Here is a 23,614-nt window from a genome sequence, read left to right as displayed (position 1 = left end):
ACAACACTGTCACAACCTAGTGCCAACCATCAGAAAATTACCCCAACACTGAGCATTCCAAGGAGAGTTCACAGGCAGGTCTGAGCTCTCACTACTAAGTGTATTGATTAAATGGCTGAAATGGCTATGTAACAATTTTCCAGATCCCTATAACCTACAAATTAAGAGCGTGTCTGGGAGCTGTGCTGTCAAGGCTTCTGTCATCAAGGCTGCAGCATCACCAACACAAGAGCTCATTTAGTACCTGAACTACACGGATTTTTCTCCCCAATATTTAAAGTGTGGCTTTCCGGGAGAATTATTGACTGTCCCCTGAAACTGACCAGCACTAAATAAATTAGCCCATGTATATTTTAGCACGTGACTGAGAACTCTGTGTCCTGGAATCCATCTTCTGATGTAAGCTCCAACTTGGTGAGAGTGACATGGTTCCAGTTTATCTCTGCTGCCACTGGAAATGGAACAGCCTACGTTCGCTCTGCTTCTGGCCCCAGAGGCGGGCTAGGCTTACTGCACTTTGTCCCTCATTGTCTGGGTCAGAAGTTTGTGCCCCCCAGCTAAGAAGCAGATCAATGCAGTCACATTGGCCCATGACAGCAGCAGCGTGAAGAGCAGTCCTCCCCAGTGGTGTTTTAGCATGCAAATCTGCACCTGCGGAGAAGATAACGCATACTCAGAACCCAATAAGCCAGAAGAGGAGAATGCACATCCCCTGGCATGTTCAAGGAAGGTGAAAATTAAATCCTCCTTAAGAAAGGATCTTGAATTAATCACCCTTATTTAAATTAACAAATCTACAGGCCAAATGCTCTCTCTTCCTTGGCTCTGGGTAGCATCATGTCTGAGAACTGATACACACCTATTCTGTTCCGGGCACCCAAGTCTGCCCTTGCTTCATGTAGGGCACATGAAGGATTATTATTTAACCAGATTAGTTTCTGAAACTCCTGGTGGCTGAAAAACCGTGAGGAGGATGATAATCAGGAAGGGAACATCCGTGAGGAGGATGATAATCTTTACCAAGGTTGGGTGTGAGAACCTCAGAGCGGAAGAGCATTGCTGGATCTTTTTCCTCACCACTAAGCAACTCCTCAGTAAGACGTGCCAGTGATGATAAAGAAACGTCCTTCCATTTAGGGGATTCTGGTGACATGAGTAAACTACTCATGCTTTGCTCTTGTGTTACATGGGATCACCAGAACCTCTTGATGGAATTACAGCCTGAATAGCGACAGCTGAGGGCATGTTATAAAAACATCAGGAGATGCTCTTCAGAGCCATTTATTAATACTCAAGGTTAAACTGTATTAATGTCTCTTTAATGTAAAGAACCCCATTTTCCCAACTGAATCAATGTATCATTTATAAGATTCATGATAGTAAAATGTGTAAGGCAAATGTTTCATGGTAGGCACAAATTCCCGCACTCGACAAATTCCCGCACCCGAGTCCTGCACTTAGGATGGAAGAATCCCATGCATTGCTACAGGCTGGGAACCGACTGGCTAAGCGGCAGTTCTGTAGCAAAAGACCTGGGGATTACAGTGGACGAGAAGCTGGATGAGTCAACAGTGCGCCCTTGTTGCCAAGAACGCTAACGGCATATTGGGTTGCATTAGTAGGAGCATTGCCAGCAGATCGAGGGAAGTGATTATTCCCCTCTATTCAGCACTGTTGAGGCCACATCTGGAATATTGCATCCAGTTTTGTGCCCCCCACTACAGAAAGGATGTGGACAAATTGGAAAGAGTCCAGCAGAGGGCAACGGAAATGATTAGGGGACTGGGGCACATGACTTATGAGGAGAGGCTGAGGGAACTGGGCTTGTTTAGTCTGCGGAAAAGAAGAGTGAGGGGGACTTTGATAGCAGCCTTTACTACCTCAAGCGGGGTTCCAAAGAGGATGGAGCTAAGCTGTTCTCAGTGGTGGCAGATGACAGAACAAGGACTAATGGTCTCAAGTTGCAGTGGGGGAGGTCTAGGTTGGATATTAGGAAAAACTATTTCATTAGGAGGGTGGTGAAGTCCTGGAATGGATTATCTAGGGAGGTGGTGGAATCTCCATCCTTAGAGATTTTTAAGGCCCGGCTTGACAAAGCCCTGGCTGGGATGATTTAGTTGGGGTTGGTGCTGCTTTGAGTAGGGAGTTGGACTAGATGACCTCCTGAGGTCTCTTCCAACCCTAATCTTCTATGATTCTATGCAATTCCTAGCCTGACTTCAGTGGGGGGTCAAGTATTTATTGAAGTTTAAAGCAACAGACTCTGGGATCTGAGCACAGCTCTTAATGATGGAGATTACCTCACCAGAAGCAAAACAGTGATGGAGTAATACTCATGCAGTACAGATGAGCAAGTGTAGGGGTTGGATCACAGTGCACACTGGCAGCTGAAGTAGAAAGGCTCATTATGCTGGCATACACCCTGCAAACCCCAGGGAGGCCAATAGAAAGAATCTCATTTTTTTCCAATGCACTTTGGATCAGACTCCTACTATCATATAAAGATATAATAAAATACAAAAATGGTGTTTGACTGGCCCGGCTTTTGCTCAGCATGGAAACAACCTGAGACGAAACATCTGGCTTTTCAAAGCACATGGCTGAGTGTGTGATTTCCCATATATTGATTGCCTGTGGGCAAGACAAGGAAGACTGGGTTTAGTAAGCGGGGAAAAACACAGCTAAATAGTCTTGAGGAGCCAGTCAATAGCCTTGGAGTCACCTTAAGAGGACTCCAGGGAGCCCATCACAAAAAGAGCACACGTGCAGCATCTTCCATATGCCCTACAGGGGGCTGCCCTGGTTGGTCTTATTTTCATTGTCAATTTTCATAGGACCTGCTGGGCGGTGAAGATATATATGGGTTAGATGGTAGAAAAACAAATCATTTCTTTAGTCTCTATTAGCAGGTTCTCCAAAGAAAATGAGCGGGCCGGGGGCGGGGGCGGGAGGATACCAGATTTTAAGCAAATAAGAACAACAATGTAAAGGTACTGCAGACTGCAAACTTAACAGGTCCCAGCTGGTCACATGGCTGCTTCAGGCAGAGTATAAAAGGGAGGGGAAGGTGGGTCTAAAGGGAAGGGTGTCTCTCTCCTCCTGGCTGGCTGCCAACAGGGGAAATCTCCTGGGGTTATTACCTAGTGGTTTTCAGTTGGTTTGCTTTTATGTGTGACCAAGCAAGCCCTGAGGACAGGCCTTCAACGGATAATTTTGGGTGCTTTTTTCCCCCTTCCCTGGCTGGTGAAGCCACCCAAAAGCTCAAAGTAACTACAGGTGTTATGGGAATAAATATGATAAATAATGACAAAATTCAGTGGCTGGAAGCTGAAGTCAGAAAAATCCAAATTGGAAATCTGATGCCTATTTTTAAACCCTGAGTGTCATGAACTATAGGAACAGCTTACCAAGGGCTGGGATGGATTCTTCCTCCCAACTGAATGCCTTTCAAAAAGTAGCCCGCTTTAGTTCAAGCGCAAGTCACTTGGCTTGATTCAGGAATCACTGGGGAAAATTCTACTTATGCAGGAAATCTGTCTAGATGATCATAAGGACCCCTTGAAAATTAATGAATATTACCATTTTCCAGAAGAAATTCTACAGCTGCAATGTGGCCTCTGTGGCTGGCAATGTACAATGCCACAAATGCTCGGTGCGCGATCCATTTCTTTTTCTCTTCTGGTCCCAGTATCTGTGAATTTGGAGTGCTGCATGTGGAGCCCTTTGTAACTCCTAAACGTAGCAGCTGGCGAAATAAACGAGAACATCACACAAATACTGACTGATTATTCAATCAATCAATTTCAATATTAAAAGTGTGTAGATACCTATAAAGACTCAAACTACAGGCTCTTACATTCTAAACTTAAAGTGACCCTTGGCTAGGCAGCTGCCTGTGCACTGGAACCAGAAAAAAAACAAACAAAACCAAGATCTAGAAGAGACTTTGGGTATTCAGGTCTTCTGGTAGGTAGAATTATAATTACAGCGGATCAGAAAAGATTTCCCCTCCCATCCACCTCCATAGAAAGCTTTAGAGTTTTTGGTGAAAAATCAAAAGCCAAAATATTTCAATTCTGAAATGCTGCCGTGGTGTCTCATGAGAGATGTAATTTAGGTGCCTCATGCTCCCATTCTCCTCAATAGGCTGGATTCCCTGGTCGGATTACATCTCCCATGATACACCATCATCGCTCCTCTTGGTGAAGGGAGGTAATGTATCATGGCACTCTCAGGGTCGTTGAGTTGAAAACCCAATTTTTGGTCGAAAAAAAGTTTTAAACAGAATTTTTTTTGACCAGCTGAAAGTATAATGTATTAAATAATACACTGCATGTTTCATCTCAAAAGACACCATAGCATTTGTGGCCCACTCCTATGTTGCCCACCCAGCCAATACAGGATCAGTAGGAATTTTGGGTGCACAAGGAACATAGAATCAGGCCTTCAAACTGACATATACACTATAACCAACTTCACTTTACTTAACAGTGAAATACAGCCGCCTCTGGCTCAAAACATAGCAGCTGCTTACCAGTGTATTGCAACATTACACAACAGTGTAGGACAGGAAGTGAAGTACACCTCTGTATCCATGTCAAACAGTTGTGGAAATGGAGATAAGCAGAATGTAATTAGCCAAGACAACTGGGTAAAGAGCCCTTCTAACATGCCATGGGATATTTCATGACCACAGCTAGTCAGGACCTTGAGTTTACAGCACATTACCCTCTAATTTAGACCCTGGTTCAGTACTAAGCCCAGAGAGAAGAATGCCATCTTCTGAATCACTGAAGACCATGTGTTCCACAGAGATCTCCCATCTCAGAACTGACCCAGCCAAAGCCTACTTAGCTAGTCAAAGATCACAGCTCAAGATAGTATGACTGCAGACCAATGGAACTCCCAGGAATTGTGGAGAAGGTGCAGATTTTGCTACATCAGTCCCTCCCTTCCATTGATTTTGGAAGCTTCATGAGCTTTGAAGGAGTCCTTAGCCTACTGTCCTTACTCAGGAGTCAGTGGATAAAGGACCACATGAGAGAGGTTATATTCATAGCTCTGCCATTGACTCACATGACTTTCAGCAACTCACATAGCCTGTGTGCCTCAGTTTCCCTAGCTATAACTGTGATAATAAAGGTTTAATCACCTTTTTAAAGCACTTGGAGATATATGGATGAAAAGTGCTATGTAAATACCAAGTATTATTATTATTGCTGCCCACAGGAAAAGCATGGTGGTAAAAAGTGTCTGAAGAGAAGAGATATTTAAAATAGTGGCAATTTGCAATGAGAAAAATAAAGACTCTCCCATGTGGCAGTATATTGATCAAACAGTAGTCTGACTGTGGGCAGGAAAAAGAATTGGAAAATACCACTACCAAAAATAAAGCCAAACTGTAGTGGTGACAAAAGGAAGCCCACTACAACTAAGGCCATAGCTTAACAAAAGAAGCGGGCTGGCTGCTAAAGTGAACCAACAGCATCAAAGATCTTCTCCCCTGAACTTCTTCCCTCCTTCACAAAGCTGTTCATCCTCTTTGGATTCCCAGTTGTCCATAAACTTCCCTCAGAAATGGACGGACATACTGAAGTCCTGGTGTATTACTGCGGTCAACCTTTCATTGGGTTTTACTACTAGCAGGTGTTTAAGATCACCCCATTGGTTTTTGACCTAGGACCCCAGATACAGCCTCCCCACTACTTGCTGCTCTCTGAAGATATTCACCTAGTACACGAATCTTTTAACAATCCCCCTTTTACAGTGTTTGCACAAAGCAGACCCATCATTTACAAAAGCTATGGAATCAACCTGGGTAATATCTCCTCCAGCAGCAGCTGCCACGAGAAGCCCCCAGCCATCTTGTCGCCAGATGCGTATAGTAATTGTTCCGCCAGGGACAATATCATTGTATTTAAACGTAGACTCATCTGGCAGATCTACTGGAGGGAATGAAAAACGACAAGTCAAGATAGCATTTGCAAAGGACTGGGTTATTAAGAGAGAAATGAATATGCACATCAACTGAAGAGATTCCCTCGCTACGAGACCATTATATGGTGGATATCATCCATTTGAAAATCTCTTGGTTTTTCTCTAGTAAACAGAACTTTGATCTGGTTTTGCTGTTCTCTCATTTATTGTTTAAGAAATAGGTCGCAATAGCACCCAGATGCACCATCCAGGATCAAAGTTCTATTGCGTAAGTGCTGTGCAAACATAAACACAGGCTCCCTGCCTGGAATAGTTTATAATCCAAAGTCCCGATTCTGCAAAAAGCTCCATGTGAGTAGACCCATTTCAACACAGAGCTCATTGAAGGATCACGGCCTAAGACGACACGTAAAATATGAAAGGTGGAATGGTTGGGGGAGGGTAAAAGGTAAAGGGGGATACAATCAAAATATATACAGAGCATGTGTGTGTCTGGTGCACGTGTGTTGCACACAACTGTTTGTTTTTTATTCTAAAAACAAAGGGGTCTGGGAGAAAAGGAAATACGTGGTAAGGTATAGGTGGGTTTTGAGAAAGGGATCCCTGACAGACATTTATATAAACTCTCCAAAAATATGAAGTCCAGCAGCAAAAGTAACTCTGGACATTTATCACTGGGTTCTAAAGAGCAGCAGGGAAACTGACCAGAAATCTTGTTAGTTTCACTCTGCTGCAGCTTGGCAAAGCTCTGAGCTGCCTTTCTGCAGACTCAAGAAGAGGGCCCTGCTTCAGTTTGCACTATGTTCACAGTGGAAGGGTTTCACCACAGCCTTAAGCACTAAGCAATTAAAAAAAATAGTGAAAGGTTAAATTCTGCGAAACTTGAGAGCTCAGCCCTGGCACCCATCGGGGAAAGCTCCCAAGCAGCCATGGGTGAGTGGGGTTTCCAAGCCCTGCAGGGGATCCCAGGGCTGGAGGAGGGAATACTAAGGGTTGAAACAAGAGATAGGTTCCAGGAATGGAGTAGGAAAAAGGAAAGAAGGTCTGGGATCTTCATCTGGCTACTAATGTCACTGGAATTGGCAGGGGTGGCCCCTGACCTTAAAGCAGGTACTGGGGACGCCCGATGTGGCAAGGAACCCAGGCTGAAGACCCCCAGGATGGTAGAAGTCCCCACCTTCATCCAGGTACTGGAGGCGTTGGAAATGCAGGGGGATACCAGTCAGCAGCTCCAGATGGTGCTTCAGCTTCAACACAGTCAAGTCGCTGTAGCACGTGGGTAACTGGAAGGTCTCACTAGTTTCAGACAGGTGGAGTTTGATGCTGAATAGCCGGGGGGGCAAGCTGCTGTTCGGGGCCACTTTGTGGGTCTTTCCCCGCTCGGAGCTTGGGTTGAACCAAAACATAGTACTACCTAAGGGTTGTGGTTGGACCTGGTGGTGGCCACTTCCTCCTCCTGCCGATGGCCATTGCTCTTAAACACCCTCCAGGTGAAGTTACCTGGGCAGCATTAGCATGTCATAGTACATCTGGGCAGCATGAAGGATGTGGCTCAGACGTACACCATACACGTGACATAATAGCTAGGTAGGCAGCTTAAGTATGATGTCACGTAGCACTCACAGTGGCATGGGTGTGTCATCATAGTACATATGTTCAGAGGAGCTATCAGTGCACATGCAGTGATTTTAAAGGGGGGCCTGTTCGCTCAGTCTCAACCCCCTCAACTTTCACCAAGGGTGACAAGAGCTTTTAGTTGGCTGGAGGGCAGCCAGGGAAGGGGAAAGGGAGTGAGCCTGCTGGAAGCAGTAACTCAGCTAACTCCTTTCCTTCTTTTTGTACGAAGATGTTCACTAGGGAGCAGGGTGAAGGCTGCATCTAAGGGTATGTCTACACTAGCAAGTTTCTGTGCCACAAGTTATACCACTTTTATTAAAAAGCTGGAATTAAATGGCTGTTGCGTGTCCACACTGTGCTCCTTGTGATGCTGGAGCTTATTCACATTAGCAGCTCTTGCAATGGCAAAGACAGCAGTGCATTATGGTAGCTATCCCACTGTGCAGCTGGCTGGAGGGTGCTTTGGGAAGTGTTTGCAATGCCTCATAGGGCAGGCACAGCATCACATGATGCAGGTTTGCCAATCCCATTGTTCCATGGGCATCCTACAACATTGCCAGCTGCTTTTCAACTGGGGGGGGGGGGGGGCAGAGTGAGTGTGTGTGTGTGGGGGGGAGAGTGAGTGTGTGTTTTGGGGGACAGAGTATGTCAGCATGCGGTCTTGCACGTACAGTGGCAGGAAGCACACACGCACACACACACAGCACAAACACTCCACATTAATGGTCTGCTTTGTGTCCCGGAGCAGATCAGCACAGCACACAACGGTTGTCAGAAAAGGTGCTTTGAAAGGGGGGCTGGGGGCACATGTCTCCAGGGCAGCTGAGTTCAAAACAATGAGTAGAGCGATCACTTGAGGCATTATAGGATGACTCTGGAGGCCAATTACAGCGCAGAAAGCAATCAAGTGTCTACACTGGCAACAGAGCGCTGGAGCCTCTGTGCAAATAGCCTTAGGACTCCCGTCGAGGTGGGTTTTCTGCACACAAAGTGGCTGGGCAGTGTGTACACCTCCACAGTTTGAGTGCAAAAAGCTGCTTTACAGTGCAAAAACGTGCCAGCGTAGACAAGCCCCAAGTCTCTGCTCTGCAGGACTGGGGTCCTTCCTGCTCAGAACAGAACGAAGACCGGAACCTCAAAGGGCAGCAGTTGAGACAGTTGGGGAGGAGTCCCAGACACCAGCCGCAGCTTCGTTTCCTCCTTCCTCCTAGAGGGTGGGGGTGACATGTTGAGATTTATCATTTATGATAATGTGGAGGAATGTGAGGGAGGAGAGGGGAAGAAGAGTTGCTCTTTGGTGAAGGCAGGAGTGGGGAATAGACACAGAGGGACCTTGAGGCTGGGCATAGGAGCACATTAGGTGAGGAACCCAAAAGAGGACAAAAGGGAACTGTGCGTACAAATCCAGGGAAGAGCTGGGGAAGGAGTGCAGGAGAGCACCTTGAGAAGGGGAGACAGGTACAGAGGTGGTTGGGGTCAGGAGAGGTAAGTAAGAGCTGGGGAGAAGTATGGGACTACTCAACTCACTTATGAGAAGGTACAGGGATCTAGGGGAGGTGAAAAAGAGGAGAAAGGATGACAGACCTTGAGAGGGAGAGAGCAGCACAGAGATGGGTGAAAATTAATAACCAGCTTCCCCCCTGTGATGGGGTATCCACCCCCACAGGCCCTGGAAGGGTTAAGGTGGCTAGGTGGGCCAATTAACTCCCCAAGCTGCACCTGGAGGAGGAGCCAGGAAGCAGGATGAGGCTCAGGTGGATCAAAACAAGAAGTGCCTGGGCTCAGGGAAAGGTAGGAAGGTCCAGGAGAGAACAGACCTTGGCTGCTCATTAGAGGGTCCCTGAGCTGGAACCCAGAGTAGAGGGCAGGCCCAGGTTCCCCTGCCAGCCACAGAGGAAGTGGCAGCATGGGGGAATGAATGGGAAGACTGCCTGAGACTGGCATTGAGGAAAAACTTTGATGCCCTTGAAGAGGGAAACACACACAGTGACCTGGCCAGAAGGCCAAGTCGCAGAGAGGCAGCTGCAGTTCCTGGAGCAAGAGGGGCTGAAGGATGATAGAAGAAGCTGGGCCGAGGGACCACCGGAGGAGGGGGCAGCACCTGGAAGGAGCTAAACCCCAGATGGGCCAGGAGGAGGTGCCCCTAGCAGTGAATGGACCCTGTGACATCCTTTTTCCTTCCCCACTCCCCCAGGCCCCTAGTCTCTTATATGGAAAACTTAGCACTGATGCAACATTAAGAAACCAAGCACAGAAAAGTGAGGAAATTCCATTATTAAGGCTCCTACAGCAACATTAACTTTGCCATGTTGCACGCATGCACTAGGTTATTTTATATTCCTGTTTTCCTTGTTAGTCTATAGCTGTTCGTGGTTTATTTTTAACCACGTAATTACCACTTTATAACCCCAAGTACTGAACTTGTATTTTAAGCAGGTGAAGAAAACAAATTGTATACGCTACTTATGACAGGAGTCAATTACCACAGACATTTCATAAAACAGTCATGAGATTTATTGAGATAAATACAATAGGAAGTTACATAGCTTCTATATTCTGGCAAATCAGTGGCACTTCCAGAGTGTCTCCACTTATTTGGGCTCTAAACAACACCGTTTATAGATGACAGCTGCCACTAGGGCAGAATCCTGTTAGTTGCCAAGAGTGTATCATATATAGTGGATACAGTGAGTCTGAATTCTAAGCAACATGACTAACATGCTTTGGATTACAAGTGCCTGATAATTTTCTACAGCATCCAAGCAATATTGCACCACTAATGTTATTCTCATATCCCTTAGCCAAAAGTGTTTTAGAGTGATATTCTTGCTGCTTTTGCAAAAGTGGACTGACTACCTCACTTTGCTCCATTTGGCTTTTAAAAATACAGTTTTTGCATAATTTAAACAGCCCAGAGAATACACAGCTTTAATCTTCATTGCAACCATCTGTCTAGTGTGAGTGGTAAAGTGCAGTCTTTAGTCATGCTGAAGTCATATTTCCAGTATAAAATGAAAACAAAATGCACACCTTGGAAAAAGTGAGCCAGTTTAATAGAACTGCATGTTGTCTGAAGTTAAAGGAAGATCTGTTGTCCCCTCTAGTGCATGCAACTATCGAGTTTTAATGAATTTTTAAAAGCTCTACTAAAAAAAACAAAACAAAACAAAAAAAACACAACCCAAAAATCACATCATTTAAAATGGACGTGAATTTCTGGAGTTAGAAAGGTGCCAAAAAAAGATTTAACACAAATTTTTGTTATGGCGTTTAGTGACCTTAGTTGGTGGTTTACAAGTGATTCTAAGAATACCATCATGAAAAACTATCCCAACTTTCCATAAACACACAGAAGTTTGTATTTTCCCGTAAGTTATTGCAGGACAAGGTAACTTTTTAAGACGATTATGGAAACAGAAAGCTGGGTTGTATTAATGTTCAAAGTAACCAGTTTATATACAGTACGTTTAAAACATATCTATGTACACTTAAAAACTTTATGATCAGTGCTGAGAAATTTAACGACCTGTTAATAGTCAACAAAAATAAAACCTGGTCAGAACAATCTTAGAAAATTTGAACTGTTTAAAAAATATTAGTATAATGTTAGCATTAGAAAAAGATATTAAAACTACAAAAAAACTAACTTGCATTTTTTTTGCTGAGAAATTGCAGTCATAAAAAATTGGTTTGCATTGAAGAGGCATTTGTTTTAAATTATATAAAAAAATTAAGGGTGGAAATTGTGGAATTTACAGATTTTAAACTGTTTTCTGAAATAGCAACAATATATTTCCGCCTATAGTTTCTAAAAGCATCTTATGGTCTTGCAAGCAAACGATTTATTACAAATACTATACATTATAACGCAAAACTAGTTTGGTAAATATTTATACAAAATTAAACACTCAAAAAACATACACATATCAGGCTGGGAAAGCTACTTGCTATGAGGCTGACAATCCAGTTTTAAGAGAGGAGTATTTTTAACTCCCAGACGATATAAGTAATTCATGTTATAACAATGAAATAACGTGGAAGGAACTATTCTTTTACTGGTCTGTTCACACATTAAGCAAATGCTGGACACAGTAATTTACTTGTCATTAAATGAGATCCATTTCCCCATAATGCAGTATATATACTGCAAGGCTGCTGTTCTGAGTCAAAGCCCATGGTCTTCAATAGGTTTTGGATCAGGTCCTATGTTAGTTCAAGTCTTTGTACACGGGAAGGCAGAGCTGAAATAAGCAGGGCCCAACAAAGAGAATCAGTTCTTTAGCTTAAGTGACTATTTTGCAAAACTGCCAGGTTTAGTGAAGAGGATTTCATCCTACTTTTTTCTACCGAAGTTCCTGTTTAGATATGAGAAGAATCCAATATACTGTCAAGTTAATGTAATCTTGGTTTTTCACATTTCATTTTTTGTTTACATCCAATCCAAAGAATCATGACAACAGCTACAAGACTACAAACCGAATTTGTAAAGTAAAATAGGTCAACTTTTGTACTCTGGAAATCTGCACTATATGGAAACATACAGAGACCACAACATAAGAATTTTTCTCTGTCATTACAGTACAGAGAGACAGATTCCCAGGGATCTGAATGCTGAACTAGATACAGTGTTTTTCAAGTCACAGGTGTGTGTGTGTACGTATGTGATGCACTCCCATACACATGCATCCCTACTTACACACTTTGCAGAGCATTTATACATGAAGTCTCTGCAATAAGAAGTAACCTCTAATCTGTGACCTTTGAGTTCCTTGAATGAAATGAACTTTGCTAGGGCAGAATTAGCAATTTCCAGTTTGGGAAGTTAACAGTCCAGGTATATTACACACCCATCAGTACTAGCAGTGAGAAAAGGAGACCAAGGATTAACAGCAGGAAGTGAGAAAAAATGTTAAATAATAATAATACAGTTTACAAAAGACAAAGTAATAAAAACTGCCCCAATATACAGAGAAAGTCAAGCCCTGATTTTAAAAAACATCACATGTACGTTAAAAGTAGAAGTAAGCCATGCTTTAGTTCCAACAAGCCACCTGTGTTGTATAATGTAAAATGGCTTATATGAGTCTCACTGGTGTGGGATTCAAATTTTTTGAATTCTTTTGCCAAGTTTCAGGAGCTATTCACATATATACATTTTTTTCAGGTAAATAATAAAATGCAGTACTATAAACAAAAAATATAAAAACCACAATAAAATGGGGGAAAGCATCTACACACAAGCTTACTAACTTCAGGTTTTTAAACTTACAAGCTTAGAGGGGTTTCTAGCAAACTGCTTTATTACTGGATTTTTTTAAAATACAGTATTTAAAAATATATTACTGTAACGGATGATACTGAAATGCTGTATGTGTGCAACTTCGTAAGAGGATATTTACAACACTGGACCTTTTGTAGAGATGAGTTACAATCCATGTTTACAAGGAAAAGAACAAACGTTTGAATGTAGTCATCCCATCTGATGCACAGCTGTAGATATAAAAGTGGTCACTGAATGAAGATAATGGCATTTTCAACAAGCCCTTTTCTCTCAGACCAGGGAGGCAATAAATTGCTTGGTTCCATGTTCCTCCAAGAACATGAAGTGTGTCACCATTTTGATGTTCAGGGTTTGTAGTAGATGAACAGTTTAGTTTTGTTTTTCAAGGGAAGTCATGTCCATATTGTTCAGTTTTGGTTTTACAGTGGCAAAAAAAGACACATCTTGGTCTCTGTCCGACTGTAAAGCTAGAACAGTCTCTTCCACAGCTTCTAGATGAGGGTTGCCAACACTTTTAAAATAAGCTAGAACAAGAAGGGGGAAAAAAGGCGAGGGGGGGGAAAAACAGTTTTATTCAGAGTTGTGCTGTACTGTACACTTCAGGCACATCACAAAATTATTCTTACCCTTTGCCAGAAGAGAGAGAATGAAGCTTTGCTTTTTTTTTTTTTTTTAAATTTAAAGTTGCAGATCACACAACGGACATGGTGGGATTAGTGTTAGGGTCTTCCCTCATCCAGAGAAGTATGTCTAACTTCGAGGCTAGCCTCCCTGGGGAAGCTAAAGCAAGTCCACGGAAGTTGAGAAAGAAGGCTGTGTTTTTTTCTTAATTTCTTTCGCTTAGGACTTGGCAAAGGGAGAGCTCTATGCTGAATACTCAATATTTCTATAAGTGGTTCTCTGCTTTTGCTGGCCCCCAAGTGGAAACGTACCAGCAAGAAAGGAAAATTGGCAGGCTGCCATGTTTTTTTTTTTTTTAGTACTATCAAAATACTCCCATTGACATAACTGATTCTGGTGAGGAATGGAGAAGGGTGACTCCCTTTATAAAAAGGCATATATCAGAGGTGGCCTGGATGTTTTGAAAAACAAAATACAGGAATATGCATATGAGTGGATGAGTGACCATATTTGCAAACAAGGCTGTTATACTATTCATTCTCTAGAATTGAGAAATAGCTGATGAATATAGCAAACGGAGTTTGTGCAGAACCTTTTAAACATCCGATTACAATTCCTTTCATTTATTTTGATCCTCTGAATTTCTCAAAAGCATCTCCTCTTTGGACCTATAATTTACTGATGTCTCTTCTTAGCCTTCAGTCAGTGCTTCTCAAACTGTGGGTCACAACCACATTTTAATGGTGCCGCCAGGGCTCGCTTAGACTTGCAGGGGCTCAGGGCCAAAGCCCAAACCCCACTGCCCAGGGCCGAAGCCCAAGGGATATAGCCCTGGACGGTTGGGCTCAGGTTACAGGGCCCCTGGCTGGGGCTGAAGCCTTTGGGCTTCGGCTTTAACCCCTTTCCCACCTGGGGTGGTGGGGCTCAGGGCTTTGGCTCTGTCCTGCCCCCTGGGGCAGTGGGACTCAGGTGGGCTCAGGCTTTGGTCCCCTGTCCTGCAGTCATATAGTAATTTTTGTTGTCAAAAGGGAGTCGCGGTGCAATGAAGTTTGAGAACTCCTGCCTTAAATAATTTATATAACATGCTATGTGACTTTCCCACTATAAATAGGCATTCAACTGCCTTCCATTGAATAGAATATCACATCTGTTGTATTATGTCAAAATCACAAAAGGGTGACAAACCACAGAGGATATACAGTAGCCTTTTAATGCTAGCAGAAAAAAAAAACTTTTTGAAAGGAAAAAGAAGCCTGCGTTCTTTTTGCAAACTAACTGATATCAAGCACTGCACAGGCTGAATTTAAATGTAGGATCCCAAAATTATAGTGTACTAGTTTCTGCCTTTGTTATATCGTTATATCGTAAATCTGAACATTCTTTTTATCAGCTGAGCAAGCCAATTTGTGAAAAGCTGCGGTGTTACAGAAATGACTGAATTAATGAGAAATTAGTTCTTACATCAAAGGAATTAGTTTAGCATACCTTTCTCCAACAGCGTTTGCCTTAAAGCCTTGGCTAACAGAACCCTTACGTTTGGCACAGGATCAGAAGCAAGACTTAAAAGACTGGGAAGTAAGTGTTCGACAAAATGGTCAACAGGCATACACTCTTCTTCTACTACGGCCTGTGGAGGTAAGAGCAGAACAGAAGATAAAGCAAGATAAAGCAATCAGTGTATCTTTAACAAAAAAAATTATCTCCGATTCCTTTCCAACTTGCCTCAAGTTTAGCTTGTATTTAAAAAATGTTAGTTATCTGGCTGTCTATTTCAGATGTATTCCTAACTCTCAAATGTATATTGTTCCACACACGCAGCCTAAATTTACATTCACAAGGGGAGGTTACTTGAATATATTTTTTCTTTTAATGGCCCTTCCTTCCCCTGGAAGTTTTTGGAAGGACACAACAAGCAAAGTATCTGATTGATTCACTCAAGGATAAGTATCATTTGGTCCTTCTACCCTGTGTAGATATGAATTTAGGATGTCAGGATTCATTTAAAGTTGGCCCAACGAAGGCAGTGGACTTACTTACAATTTTTATTCTGGGAATCATTAACACCTTGGCTTTGCCTCTCCTCTTCCCACTGCCTTACAACTAACTACTAGTATGAATCATTTCCCTGGCTAAAAGAAAATGATGTATGGCCTTTTCACGGACTAGTATTGACCACCAAACTGAAGAGTAGGGCAGTCAATGGCCACTTCCCCTCCTCCTCCTCTCGGTAGCAAACAAGTTTAGTCACTTTAGAGACATACCTGCTCTCCACCAACTCTGGGCACCGGGCAACCACCACTAATTCAAAGAGCACACGTGAACTGTATAGTCCCTGTCTAAGCACGATCCTGCCAGTAGTCTAGGTGGATTTCACAAAACACAGCTTGTTTTCAGTCTCATCTATATTTTGCTTTGTTGCCAAGACTCCTGACAAGGGAGGGTGCTACTTCTGAGGTTTGCTTTTGTGATTTGGACATGTCAGTTCACACAAGCCACTGAACCACCCTGAGAAGATGACGACTTTCACTCATTAGTGATTTGGAATAGTTCTTAAATACTCTGGAGGTGAATGGCTCTGTATTCCTTTACCAATTCTGAAAGCCATTCCTGCCAGCATTATGAATCCTCTCAATTTGTAGATACACCCATACATGTAAAAAGGCAATCTAACCTGACAAATGAAGGCAAAAGCTTGTCTTCCAATCCACTTGGAACAATGACGGAACCTTGCTACAAGCTCATTAATGAAATTTAATCCCAACGCACTTGCATTATTTGCATAGAACTTCAGTAGTATTGCCACAACCTGTGAAAAGATCAGAGGGCAGATTTAGACTGTGAATACTAGCATTTAAGTGGCATCACTTTACTTGAAGACTACTACTTAAGAATGCCAAAACCTCTGCAGAACTATAGGTATCATTAAACTATAGTGTTGTTTGTTTTGACAAAAGCTTTACTTAGCACAGCTCTGAAATGCAAAGGTTGAGAGAAGAGGCCATTTTTAAGCTTCTTTACTGACCCAATTGTCTACTTTGCTATGGTCTCACTCAAACACTGGTTTTAAAAGAAATGTTACACTACCACTTTGTGGTGTTCTCAGCGATATCCTTGCTAATAATAAATACTAAATAATACCACCACCACCACCTTTCCGTGGAGGACCAAAGCAGCAAAGAGCAGATCCTGTGATGTCGTCTGTGGTGCCAGCATGTAGACAAGTTCTCTACTTACTAAATACTGTTAAACAAAACTATATTCTAGCATAAAACCAACTTACAGGAAAGAACAGTGAACAGTAAGATCATTTGTCTACTTTTTCATGTATCAGATTACTAGCATGTCCTTCTCTACTGAAGGCATATATATTTAACAGAAAAGATCTGACACAAAATGGGTTCAAATAAGTCATTAGAAATAAATTCAAGAGAATGGTGCTGCTATCTCCTGAATAGTTACGATTACGTATGACAATCTTAGTTTTGAGGAAGACAAAGAAAACAGCAGTTACTCATATGTGGATCATTCACAAAGAAAATTACCATTAACACTATGACAGAAAGGAAGAAAAGAGGGAAATTCAGAGTTCAGCTTTCCTCTCAAAGCAGGCACATCTTCCAAGTGCAGTTTAATACTTCACCACCACACGATGTGCAACATTACATACTATCAGGGCTACAGCACATCAGATTATAGTAAGTAGTCAGGATTTCATTGTGTATTCCCGTCATTCTGTACATACGAGTTAGGCTGACTTAAAAAAAAGAACTAGGTTTTCCTTAATCTCTTTTATACAGTCTTATCAGTAAGTTTAAAAATAAAAGTCCATGCAGACCTGCGTACATACATTAAAATTCCCCCTTTATCTTGAAATATGTCTTTAAAAAAAAAAGTTCTGTTGGTTAACCATGTATTTAGCAGGCTTACAGATTTGTAAAATTAGTATTTACTCAATATACCCAATGCCCAGCCCATTCTGTAAACTTTTATTGAGCCACAATTTAAAAAACACAAACAAACAGAGTTCTAATGTAACAGACTGTGAGCAAGAATTTTTTAAGCCATGTTGCTCGGGAGCCTCTGATTTTTGCCTTTGCAAAAATGCACCTGAAAAAGTTTGCATGAAATCCCAACCTCATTGAAGTCAATTGGAGTTTTGTTACTGACTTCAGGTGGGGCCAGGACTTCACCTTTTGTCATAAGAATGGCCATACTTGGTCAGACCAAAGGTCCATCTAGCCCAGTATCCTGTACTCTGACAGTGGCCAATGCCAGGTGCCCCAGAGGGAATGAACAGAACAGGTAATCATCAAGTGATCCATTCCCTGTCGCTCATTCCCACCTTCTGGAAAACAGAGGCTAGGGACACCATCCCTGTCCATCCTGGCTAATAGCCATTGATGGACCTATCCTCCATGAATTTATCTAGTTCTTTTTTGAACCCTGTTATAGTTTTGGCCCTCACAACATCCTCTGGCAAAAAGTTCCACAGGTTGACTGTGCGTTGTGTGAAGAAATACTTCCTTTAGTTTGTTTTAAACCTGCTGCATATTAATTTCATTTGGTGACCCCCTAATTCTTGTGTTATGAGAAGGAGTAAATAACACTTCCTTATTTACTTTCTCCACACCACTTTTGTCTCTGCAAAAGTGCATGTATAATTCTATTGTGCCAAGAAAAAAATTGAGCATACATGGAAGATGTTGAAACTAAAGCTGGTCCAATTTTTTTTTTTGAAACAAGATTTTTTTTTAAATGAAAAAACTACTTTTTTCAAAATTTGTAAATTTTAAAAAAATATTTCAATTTTTTTTTTCAAAAACAGATTTTTTTGAAATTTTTCATTTATCGTTTTGGGGATTTTTTTTCTTCCTTTCAACGTCTCTTTTTCCTCCCTGCAGTCATTTCTTGACAACTGAAATTAAAAAAACAAAACAAACAAACAAAAAAACACCATTTGGAGCACAGAAACTACTTCACAATACTTCATGAAAAATTGTCTCTTCATTTTTTGACCAGGTCTAGTTGAAACATATTTGTGTTCCTAATATCTGTTGTTACCATATAATTTCAATAAACTTTTCAAGTCAATGTGTTGCTATTAAATACATTTTTCATAAATCTTTTTTGCAAGAAAAAGTAAAATCCTTTACCAGTTTGAAGGAGATCCACCTGACTTCTGATACTTTATCGGAGCAGAGAGTTAACGCAATGTGCCTTAAGTAGTCATACACATCATTGGGGTTGTAGAGTTCTAATATCAGGATCAGCTGTCTGAAACACAAGGGATCATTGAGTCAAAACATTCCTCTCTTTTTCTTTATGGCCTTCCTGCTGAAGATGGAGGAAAATCATTTTGGTTTCATGAACAAAGTTGTTGAAAATCTGGGAGAACAATCATTTTTTATTATGCAAAGCTTGGGGATTTTGTTCTTCTGTTTAGTCTCCCAACCAGACTAAAATTTATACATGAAGTGCACGTTTCAGAACTACTACATTTCAATAAAGTTAAATGTATAAAAATGCAGCTTCAGTGATGAGATTTCACATAAACTGCAGGTGTATAAGGGAATTATCAGAAACTGCAAAGTAAGTTACTTAGGGATTCTCAAATTCCTTATCTTACTTTCCCCCTCATCCCTTCTTCACTAATACTTTAAAATTTATTATTCTTAGATGAAAATGTTGAGGAATTTTGAAATTTTTATGCTATGATGGGAAATTTCTTCTCAACTGCAGAACATAATCACACATACTCTTAGGAAGTTAAGATGAGAAATATTTAAATTACTGCAGTGAATACGTAAAGATCGCCTACTTAAGTTGCATCATCTGTAGGAAACTGAACATAACATATCACAGCCATAACAACAACAAGCAGCTGGTGAAATTCTGCCAATCACAGCAAAAAAAAAATCATACCGACGTTACAAAGTTCTCCCACTAGATGTCAGGGAACTTACACAACATTCACTGCAGTTTTCTTCACTGGGTTTATAATACAAGGATAACATTACACCAGCAGTCCAGTATGGGGGTTAAAACCTCAACAGACCAAATAAAGCATACTGAATTAAGATTACTGTGAAGAAAAGTATTTTAATTGTATGCATTAAAATGCTTTATGAAAAGAGTTTAAGTAGCCTGAAACATCAATCCAGGAATGCGTATGTCTACAGGCTAGCCATTTAGATCCTAAATCATACTGAAACAGGCCACCATTACTAGAACCATTACCAGTCACTAGTCCATCCCCATTCTACTCCCACTTGGGTGAAAACACCAAAATGAGTCAACTAATTGTACAATGGAAAAACCAATGTCATACACATTTTGTTGATTTATACATAAGCACCACAACTGAATAGGATCAGATATACAACTGAATGAGCATTAATATAATCTGCCAGAGTTTTATAGATTTTAAGACTGTAAGGGAACCTTTGACAATCTAGTCTGACTTCCTATACACAATAGGCCATTAAGTTTCACTCAGTTACTTCTGTCTCAAGCCCAATAACCTGCATTTGACTCCGCCTGCTGCTCTATATAGGTCTATTGCAAAAAGGACCATTCTTGGCTGGCCCTACCATAGAAAACATGATTAATAAATAATATCTTCCAGAAGGGCATCTAGCCTTGACTCAAAGGCATCAAAAGAGGAAGAATCCACCATTTGCCTTGGTTGCTTGCTGCAATGGTTAATCACCCTCACTGTTAAAAATGTGTGTCTTATTTCTAATTTGAATTTGTTTAGCTTCAGCATCTAGGCACCTGTTCTTGCTATGTCCTTCTCACTTGATCAAACGGTCCTTTATTACCTGGTATTTTCTCTTTGTGAAGATACTTTTACTCTGGGGACAAGTCACCTCTCAATCTTCTTTTTAATAATTTAAACAGATTGAACCCTAAGTCTCTCACTGTAAATGCATTTTCGTCAGCCCTTGAGTCACTTTTGTGGCTCTTTTCTGCACCCACTCTAATTTTCAGCATTCTTTTTAAATTGTGGACACTAGACTTTAAGCAATACTCTAAAATGTCTACCAATGCTACATACAGGTGTAAAATTACCTCCCCACTCATATTTAACTACATAGAAGTAGTGAGTAACCCTACTATTTGCCATCAATGAGAAATGCTGTCAGAGCATGGTTCAGCGAGATAGGGACCTATGTGAAATAAGTTGGTGGTACAGTTCCTAATGGACAGAGTCCACATCACAAATCCATCACTATAACTGGCACCTTTGGCTGGCTGCCTCAGCAGAGGTGAATGATAATGGATACTGCTCTATCCTCTGTCTAACAGATGATCCCTAAAGGTTGGGCTAAGGCTCACTGGTGGGACAATATGGTGTAACCTAAATTGTTGCTACTGTACAAGATTTTCTGGCCTTAATGTAGTTCAAATTTTAACCTAAAAATAGTCTCCATATCCCCTTAAATGGAAAGCTACTGCCATTTGCTCACATTCAGGGTGTGTTACAATTCTGAACATTACCATGAAAGGTAATGGAACCACACATTAACAAGTTTTACTTACTCTGCCAGCTCGTAACGAAACCTCCAATTCCTGCTGTTATCAGTCACGACAAATTCTTGAAGCTGGTAAAGGTATTCGCGCCTTTTGTCTGCATGAAGCAACTACAGGAAATGTTGTTCCACAAACAACTGATTAGTAAATACAACTGATGAATCCAGCAGTTTGAAACTACAGTTTGAAGCTTTAAAAAACACTTTTCACTTCTTTCAGGGTTATTCTTCTATTCTTTACTCTCCTGTCACTCCTGTTTATTTGTATTTTCCTGATAGAAAGAACTCTTAAAATCAGATTACAGTTCACAGGGAATCTGCTTTTTCCTCCAGAAAACTAAAGCCCAGATTCTGAAAGTAATGCACACCCAGTTGGGGTAGCTACGTATGCCACGGGCTACTTCGGCACTTCTTGCAATGGACCCTGAGGATGGACTTGATGACCTGATACCCTTTTTTCATTCCTCAATTAATCGTAGGCCACTTAGATTGCTCTGAACACCAATTCCACTACAACAGTTTACAAAAGCAAGCAAACAAAGTCAGAGGGGAAAGTGGAAGATCTTTAATTAAAATTAAATTAAATTAAAAACTTAACTTCTCTGCAAAGAATCCCAAACCCAAAAAACAATTACGTTATACATCTGAATCCACAAAAAGCTTCTGAGGCAATTGCTGCATGAAAAAAATGGAGGTTTGCACGTGCCTAATAAAATTAAAGCAGAAATTTAAACTGCTATATAATCTCCTACCTTAAGGAAGTCATAGAGATGTTTAAGAACTCCAATGCGCACTTCATCCAGATCTTTTAAGAATCCATTGAAGATCGGCACCAGATCAGCTGCTGTTAGTTGATCCCCTAAAATAACAGCCAGCTCGTGTATGGAAAAAGCTAGCGTCCGACGGACCTTCCACTGTCCATAGTTAAGAAAAACCAATCTAGATTAAACACTATATTCTTGAGCAACTCTTAAATAGAAGTACACTTATATTTTGAAGGGTACGGGCAGAAAAAGCATAATTCGTTACACGAAAACCAGGTGCTGCGTAGCATGTGTGTCATTTATAAAGTCTCCTTTCTTAAATAAAAAAAAAAGTGCATCCAGCACAACATTCCAGATTTATCATAACATTTTATTCACTGTCAATTTTAGATATTATTTCTTGTAAACTACAGCATAGTTTGCTTATATTTCTAATTTGTATAATTTGCTTAGAATTCTGAATGCTTATTTGAAAATGCAGTTTTACCTGTACATCTGCTGCCAAGGTCTCGTACGTATCTTTCAAACAATGCCAGTTTTGCCGGCCCAGAGTTAAGGCCACCCCTGGGAGACTATATGCACAGTGTTTTGCTATTTCAGTGTCAACAGTCTGGGCTCGAGCGGGGTCAGTCATTGACAAGTACTGGTCTAATAAAGGTTGAGGTATGATATCCTACAGATAAAGATAGTAAATTATTAACATTAATAAATTAAAAAAGAGGAAGATATCGGTACGGAAAGACAGCTGCTCTAGCACAGCATTCTCTCTTGCCTCTAACTAGGTGGCAGGTGCACAAGGGGCACATGCCAGGACAGAATAACAAATGACTGAACACTCCACACCCTACATCAGGCTAGCGCAACAAACTACAGCACGAGTCACTACCATGGGTGGCTTGTCATCCGGTTTAGACAAAGCAGTAGGCAACAGTCTATGTATCAAATCAGGAAGACAGCAAAGGTCTATTTTTATTACTGATCATCATCATTTTGGGTGCTGCATCAAGTTATTTTATGCAGCTAGATCTAACAGCTAGATCTTCCAATGCAGTTCTGTTTATATAAACTTCTCTGGCAATTTAAAAACAAAATTGTAGCTTGTAGATCAATCTGTACACACAGTGAGAGCAGCATATTAAGCTGCTGCCTGTGATATGTAGGCAGCAGCTGGGGACACCAGAGAGAGATCCCTCTGCAGCACCAAATATGCACTCTGTGGACCTGACTGGAAAAGGAAAAGCCTGGATTTCCATTAATTATTTTATCAAAATCAATAGAGTTCTACTCATTAATGCCTAGAACATTTTCTGAAATTTTGGAATTGATTGGACAGGTGTTTCTTTGTCTGTAATGTGATAATTTGTAAACGCCACAGAGTTGAGGGTAAAGCCTCATGAATTAATATTTTAAATCACCTGTAATTTCGATTTCTCATCTTCAATGGGTGGAATATGATGTTGTTCTTTCTTTAAAAATTCAGTGGTCCCATTGTGTTGTTCCTCTGACTCCTGTAAAAGGATGTAGTATTTATGATTAAAATAGTTAGTTTTTCTTTCTTTCATTATAGAACTACTGTTTAGTATATCTCAAAGCATTACACTGAAGAGCAACACAACTCAGACACAGAGCGGGTCTTTGAGGGCCAAATCATGCTCACACCACTCATGTAAGTAGCCAAGTCAAGATGATTACTTATGTGAGTAATGCAAGCAGAATTTGGCCGTATAAGAATCAACCACAACAAAATGAATTCTATGCAATGTCTTAATCAAGAAAGGATCAGTTTTCAGCTTCACGAATAGCAAGTCAGATCAAGAACAATCACTATGATTAACAGATACTGCACATCTAGTTATTGACCC

At 41.1% G+C, this 23,614-nt stretch overlaps 2 protein-coding genes across 8 annotated transcripts in view; both read right to left on the bottom strand.

Moving 5' to 3' along the window:
* Positions 1-436: 436 nt before the first annotated feature.
* On the bottom strand, positions 437-7,343 carry ANKRD60 (ankyrin repeat domain 60). Its single transcript, XM_027822245.3, has 4 exons — positions 7,115-7,343; positions 5,815-5,945; positions 3,580-3,745; positions 437-651 (listed from the first exon to the last, which is right to left on the bottom strand). The coding sequence occupies exons 1-4, from the start codon at positions 7,341-7,343 to the stop codon at positions 437-439; spliced, it is 741 nt and encodes a 246-aa protein (XP_027678046.3).
* Positions 7,344-10,045: 2,702 nt separating this feature from the next.
* LOC102934476 (serine/threonine-protein phosphatase 4 regulatory subunit 1) overlaps positions 10,046-23,614 on the bottom strand; it is a 40,897-nt gene continuing 27,328 nt past the window's right edge. For all 7 annotated transcript variants that reach the window (XM_043527572.1, XM_027822233.3, XM_043527571.1 and 4 more), the window contains 8 exons: positions 23,168-23,260; positions 22,240-22,425; positions 21,741-21,902; positions 20,999-21,099; positions 18,610-18,730; positions 16,128-16,262; positions 14,942-15,083; positions 10,046-13,359 (listed from right to left, as the gene is read on the bottom strand). In XM_043527572.1, coding sequence (XP_043383507.1) covers positions 13,205-13,359; positions 14,942-15,083; positions 16,128-16,262; positions 18,610-18,730; positions 20,999-21,099; positions 21,741-21,902; positions 22,240-22,425; positions 23,168-23,260 — 1,095 coding nt within the window. In that variant the 3' untranslated portion in view covers positions 10,046-13,204. The remainder of the gene's footprint in view (positions 13,360-14,941; positions 15,084-16,127; positions 16,263-18,609; positions 18,731-20,998; positions 21,100-21,740; positions 21,903-22,239; positions 22,426-23,167; positions 23,261-23,614) is intronic.

This window comes from Chelonia mydas, chromosome 13, assembly GCF_015237465.2.
Source record: "Chelonia mydas isolate rCheMyd1 chromosome 13, rCheMyd1.pri.v2, whole genome shotgun sequence".
Classification (NCBI taxonomy): Eukaryota; Metazoa; Chordata; order Testudines; family Cheloniidae; genus Chelonia; species Chelonia mydas.
This window is presented reverse-complemented; position numbering and strand designations above follow the sequence as displayed.

What these genes read in the sequence shown, in the direction of transcription:
- ANKRD60 (XM_027822245.3), bottom strand. Translation starts at nt 7,343, where the DNA reads ATGTTTTGGTTCAACCCAAGCTCCGAGCGGGGAAAGACCCACAAAGTG. An exon ending in CCTCCAGTACCTGGATGAAG is followed by an intron (nt 5,946 to 7,114) that starts GTGGGGACTTCT and finishes CATTCCCTCCAG; the next exon opens with TAGATCTGCCAGATGAGTCT. An exon ending in CTGGAGGAGATATTACCCAG is followed by an intron (nt 3,746 to 5,814) that starts GTTGATTCCATA and finishes TTATTTCGCCAG; the next exon opens with CTGCTACGTTTAGGAGTTAC.